Source organism: Lampris incognitus, chromosome 15, assembly GCF_029633865.1.
Source record: "Lampris incognitus isolate fLamInc1 chromosome 15, fLamInc1.hap2, whole genome shotgun sequence".
In the NCBI taxonomy this organism is placed as follows: Eukaryota; Metazoa; Chordata; class Actinopteri; order Lampriformes; family Lampridae; genus Lampris; species Lampris incognitus.
This window is the reverse complement of record NC_079225.1, coordinates 37,103,655-37,110,030: the sequence shown is the minus strand read 5'-3', so window position 1 is coordinate 37,110,030 and position 6,376 is coordinate 37,103,655. Positions and strand designations below refer to the sequence as shown.

The 6,376-nt window shown below is 45.3% G+C and overlaps 1 protein-coding gene across 1 annotated transcript; it reads right to left on the bottom strand.

Moving 5' to 3' along the window:
- Positions 1-317: 317 nt before the first annotated feature.
- Positions 318-5,785, bottom strand: pcare2 (photoreceptor cilium actin regulator 2). Its single transcript, XM_056294207.1, has 3 exons — positions 4,921-5,785; positions 3,249-4,269; positions 318-387 (listed from the first exon to the last, which is right to left on the bottom strand). Exons 1-3 carry the CDS (start codon positions 5,783-5,785, stop codon positions 318-320), a joined length of 1,956 nt encoding a protein of 651 aa, XP_056150182.1.
- Positions 5,786-6,376: the final 591 nt, after the last annotated feature.

Here is a 6,376-nt window from a genome sequence, read left to right as displayed (position 1 = left end):
TATATATGTGTATATGTATATGTATATATATGTATATTCAGCAGTAATTTTCAATATTAATCTTCAATATTTCCTTCTAAAATTTGACATAGCCAAATCCCAACATTATATCCATGATACTAAACAAAAGGTGAAGGTAGAACGATTGCCCGGTATCTACCACACGGTCTAGGAATAAACCCCTCATCCATCACAAGAAGGGGTAAAAAAGGGAAAGGGGTTTAGCTCCCAGAGTCCTGCTAATCCATAATCCCTTTCTATACTTCAACCCCACCCTGTAATTCACTTTGTAAACCACGGCCGGTCATGCTCGGGGTTTAGGCGCTCGAAGTTACGGCACTTGGATCTGATTGGGCGTCCTCTTCTGTCATCAGAGGGCTGGCCAGCCTATAGGAGAGAAGGAGATGGGCAGAGGAGGTGAGTAGGTTATATGGGGTAGCGGGCCAGGAGGTTTGACCAACAATAGATATGGGGATTGGGGCTGAGGGGGTAATCTACTCTGGATTAAGGCAAGTAGCCTCCTCTAGGAGCAAGTGGTTTAGCTGGTAAAATACAATCGTGCACTTTGGCTTTAGAGTCAAACTGGTGTTAAGACTTTCACCAAATGCTCGTGCTGTAGCCGTCCAAACGCTTGATTTGAAACAAACACACTTGATCCTGTTCATTCTTCTCATTAGATCTGGACCTTCATAGTTTTATGAGACTGGTTCAAATAATTGGGTTGCAGGTCCCAAATTAAATTTTGAAAGCAAGCAACCCAATGTCTTGAACGAGCCCTATAAAGGCCATGGGGTAGTAGTAGTAGTACTAGTAGTAGTAGTAGTAGTAGTTATCAAAATTGATAACCACAGAAATCATGCGTTCACGTTCCTTTCTTACCTTAAAAGTTATTTTTCATACTCTCACACATGCTTTTATCAAATGATTTCCAGCAAGAAAGCAAATCCAACTATAGATAAAGCTCAAAACAAAAAAAATTCTCAAGGATAGTTTTTGTAGAATTTAGACTGTAGCACTTGAATATAATAATTTCACTGAATAAATAAAAACATGAATACATAAATAAAATAAAAAATAAGAAAATTAATAAATAATATTAAAAAATATTTTGAAAATATTGATTCAAGAAGTCTGGTCATTTTTTAAAATGTATTTTTAGTCTCAAAGTTGAACAAGTTCACTTCCGCATTATCAAGTTTTTTTTGGTGACTTGTGCTTATTTACTTGAGTCACCCACATTTCCTCATAAGGGCTCAGTAACGGGTGATTATTCACCAAGATAGATCGCACGTAAACAAAATCAACAAGAACATCTAAAGCAGCCTCTAGTTAGTAACAAGAAATGCAGTAAATGCCGTCAGTCGTCAGCCCACCAGAAAAACAAGTTCCCCTCACTTAAGAACAACACATGGTATGATATCCAGGAATGTCCCATCACACATCTGACAAAGACTGTCAGGAGTCGCATCCATTTTGTTTGCCCCTGTTTCAAGGTGGAACGTCACGCATCTGTCGTTTCTCTCTACACATGCTATTATGTTACACGTAAACATCTGTGCCCATGAGCATTTTTTACTTGTGTTTGTTTCCGTAACTATTTTATTCACCATCACAAGCTAATACACCTACAGGGTGAATAATACCCTTTACTCTTTGGTATTTGATTATAAAAAGCCCATCTTTCAATATTTGACATTGCTAATATTAATATTCCTTCTATATATTTGGGAGCCTATCCCAGTCTGCACTGGGCAGATGGTAGGTCGACACCCCAGACAGGGGTACCGCACAATACAAAACCTTTATATGTGACAGTCAAGGTGGGCTATGCTGGCATGAATCAACAATTTTTTTTCTACTACTTTTATTAATCCCCCATGGGGCAATTCTTTTTCTGCATTTAGCCCATCCTAGCTGTGTAGGCAAGAGCTGTGGGCAGCCGCCGTGCAGCGCCCGGGGACCAACTCCGTTTCGTCTTTCCATCGCCTCGGTCGGGGGCACAGACAGGAGTATTAACCCTAACATGCATGTCTTTTTGATGGTGGGGGGACACTGGAGCACCCGGAGAAAACCCACCGCAGACACGGGGAGAACATGTAAACTCCACACAGAGTTTGCATGGGATGACCCCCAAGGTTGCTGTGAGGCAACAGCACTAACCACTGGGCGGCACGGTGGCCCACTGGTTATCGCTCATGAGACCTCATTTCAAGCAATTTTAGGCTTGAAATAATGATGTTGTAAGAATAAGGCATACCCCTCAGCCCACTCTACTACCCAGAAACCTTTTTTTTTTTATCTTAATGCAATATTTTGTTTTATTTTTCAGTTTCATTCAATATGGTCAGAACGTCCATAGGGTTAGTGGTTGTGTCAGGAAGGGCATCCGACGTAAAATTTTGCCAGATCATTATGCGGATTGACAAGACCGCCATCGGTGTTGTGCCCTCACAGGGTACCGATGGAAACTGTCGATTCCGCTGTGGCGACCCCTGGGAAACAGGGAACAAGCCGAAAGAAGAAGAAGAAGATTCAATATGGTCAGAAATGGTAGTATTTTACAACGAATAAACGGCATTGGTTCTCAACCTAGTACTAAAAAAGGGCAACAAGAAAGGGGACTGATTACTGAAATCACCAATCAATGTGTAGTGTCTGGTCTGCATGAATAATGCATACTATATTCTTTACCGTTAATAGCAGATTGGTTGATGACTGCTGAAGTAGGGCATCTACGTGAGAGAGATAATCTTCGGATATGACGTGTTGTGCATTTGTTAGGCATGCAGGTGGCCAAACAGGTTGATATCTATCGTTCACAGACATTTAGACTGGTGCGCAGCTGAAGAAATCAAGAAACCATCTGTTTGGTTTTTACAGATAATCTTTCTAAGAAAAACAAACTTTATTTAAATGTTTCTGAGAATACTTCCGTCATCTTTCACAGTTAGTTAAAAACAAATTATTACGGGTAGTTTTATAACTTCCACACCTTGCCCAATCTTTATTCTAATTTCTGAAACTTTATTTTTTTTAAATCAATTATCTAGGAAATTCAGCTAAAAAACGTTGCCTGATATAAGTTCTGTTTCAAGTTTTTGCACCTCAAAATTATTAATGAAAAGTCATGAAATATGTAAAAGTTTCTTTCTTTCTTGACTTCCCGCAGCAACGATGAGTGGTACGCTCATCTCTGCACAGAAACCTAGAAGAGCAAACCTAACCCAGTATTATATGGTTTTACTTACCTTTCTGTGTTACTAGAAGTGGCAGGCCTGCTTGCTTTTGCCTGGCTGGGAATTTTACCTCCATCATGAGGAACCTCAGGTTGGGAAGTCGAGCTAGGCCTCTGCTCTGATTGGGTTCGTCTGGAAGAAGTCTCTGCCCCTCGTGTGGGTAGCCTGCCCCGGGAAGGCTCCCCCCATGGTCTGGGTAGCACAGAACTGCTGGAAGGCGTCCAGGTCTCATTTTGACTAAAGACTGAACGAGCATGGCTGAAGGACACAGAGGGTATGAACTCCTCAGTGTTGCCCTCTCTGGCCCAAGTCAGAGCCCTCGGAGAACCTGGCCGCGATGACGGTCTAGATGACCCCAGGGTGGGTTGGACTGTGAAGGCAGGGGGGCTGGGGAATCTGTGGTGCACAACAGGACAAGACGGTGGTAGACGGACTCTAGAGACAGGTGGAGCTATCACCGGCAGGCTGCTGGGCATCACGTCGGCATCATAAGGGTCAGCACCCCCTTGTAGCTGAGCTGCCCCAGCCTGAAGGGATGAAGTCTCTCTAAAATCACCCCGATGAGCTTGACTTTTCTTCACTAGGAATTCTGTAGCATTGTGCAGATGGATGATCTTCCGTGCCTGTTGGTATACAGTGGTGGTCTTCTTCCTTTCTTGATCGAGCTCAGTTTCTGGTTGCAGGTCCACTTGTCCTGTCTGCGTTCCCATAACAGCATCCTGTCTGACAGGATGGGGAGGTGAGATACCAGTCGATCTTTGCCTCACACTGATTCGGTTTGGCAGCACTGTCACATTCTGCACGGATGCCCTCAGGCGCTGGGACACTGCAGACCTTTGATTTATTTCAAGGCAACTCTTGTCTGGGTCCTCCTCTGCATTCCCTGGGGTCATCTCTGTACTCTGAAATGAATTGTCCATTAGAACTTCTGGGGGAGGAGGAGGTAGGCTGTCTACATCCAGGTCATCCTTGCTGTCTGGCCAGCTGTTGTTGTTGTTGTTGCCATTGGTAACCAAAGCTCCGTCTCCATTTCCTATATCAGGCAACCGAAGGTTTCCACACCTTCTTGGCCTCTTGATATGTGGTGGTATATTCGCAAGACTCTGCCCTGGTCTGCCATCGACCCCTTGGCTAAAAGTGTTTATCAGTCTTCTGACAGAGTGGCGTCCAGGTGGTTGGGGTGCTAATACTGGTAAAGGGGTTTGACATGTCTTCAGAGGCCCTCTTTGTGCACATCTTCCTAAGCCACTAAGAGAATGACGCCTCAGTCCAGCCCTGTATAGGCTATAATGAGGCCCTACAGATTTTCTGTTTACCCAGTTCACTTGCATCTTTTGAATTCTCTGATCCAAGTCTCTCTTGCTATTTTGCAGCTCCAGAAGCATGTCTGTACATCTGGTGGCTGATAATGAGCGCTCTAACTTGGTTGAGATGGCAGCAGTCAGCGGTCGTTTGGGCTGATGACCTGAAGGGCTTTTGAAAGCCATCTGGGGGAGAGGTTGGCTGGGGTCTGGTGGCGAGGAGTTGGACCGCTTCCTCCCAGGCTGCTCACCCTCGTCCTCCCCATCATCCTCATCCTCATCTTCTTCCTCTTCCTCATCCTCCTCCTCCTCATCCCCTTCATTGAGGCCCACCTGGTTGGGTAAATAGTTTGGAGGAGTGTCAAGGGTGGCGCAGACATTACCCATGGAGCCAGAACTTCCAGACCCAGCACTCCCTCGACTGCGGCGGTGTCTCTCACAGCCAGTCAGGGACTCGTTCTCACCTCCTATACCACTGTCCTCACTGTGTAGGGCAGAGTCCTCAGGGTTGGACCTCTTAATGGCTGCCACCTCCACCCGGCCCAGCACCAGTGCCAGCCGTTGCTCTGCTGCCTGCTTGGTGTGTAGCCTCTCACCCAGCAACCTGGAGAGGGAAGCAAAGTACTCCACCACCTCCTCCAATGTGGAATCTCCAAGTCCTTGGACAGAGTTACCTACAAGTCTCATTTTCTCAAGAGAATGCTGGAGCAGCTGATGTAACAGGTCTGGAGGTGGATCAGAGGAGGTGTCTGTGTCCATGGTAGGCTTATTTGACATATCAGATGAACCTGTCATCCCTGATGGCCAGGCCATGTAGTCCCCATGTTCCTTTAACATCAGCTCCCCTTCCTCAGCCATCTCCTCCAGGGCCAGGTTGACCTCCTCAAAGTGCATAACCAGAGCTTTCATCATGGGCTGGAGAGACATTTTGGTCTGGGCTGCCTGATCCAGAAGACCCATCAGAGTGTCATATCTAGAAATGTTTGGGTTTAGGTAATCGTAGGCTGCTCGGTGAGCCCTCACCATGTGTGGTGGAAGATCTACCTTCGTATGGACAATGGAAGCCTTTTTCTGCTTCTCTGCTTGCCTCCTCTTGTCTGTGCTTTTATTTTTCCCTCTCTTCTCCAGCTTTTTGTGTTTATCTACTAAGATGTCCTCACTGTGTCTGACTTTTTCCTGCAGTATGGCATTCACCTCCGTTTCTTTTACGCACTCCGGGATTTGTGCCTTGGCTGCATCGGTGACCATCTGAGGCAAATTCGCTTCTTCTTCAGCTGGCAATTTAGATTCATTTTCTGTCTCTTCAGCGCTCAAGCCTTTGTCGGCATTGTCTACCTGTTTAAAACACACATTTTCCTCAGTTTCTCTTGCCAATGGAGCATTTTGAACCCCATGACGTTGTCCTCCTGCAGGCAACTTTCCCTTAGAAGGGGAACAGCCCATTTTCTCATTTAGTTATTATATACAGAAGAAAAAGATTAAATACTTATTTTCTGAAGCTGTAGGGAGTATAAGGCAAACTGGAAATTTCAGCAAAGGAGTGAAGTCATGCTCATCCATAGGCCGCCTGCCTTCTTCTCCCTGATGAAATGATTGGTAAGTTGAATTTTCTAAAGAAAAATCCTCCACGATAGGCCCAAGTTAGGATCTGACCTCGTCGAATACCATCTGGAATTTCCAAATTCCAGTTTACGCTTTACAAGGTGTTCCTGTCTTCTTCCAAGGGTCGTGGTGGTGAGGCATAGGGAAGACTTCGACAGCCTACCATGTGTCCTCGCCCCCCTGATGGAGTTTGTGACTGCGGGGAACTGAGAGGATAAGAAGATTCCCGGTATCTTC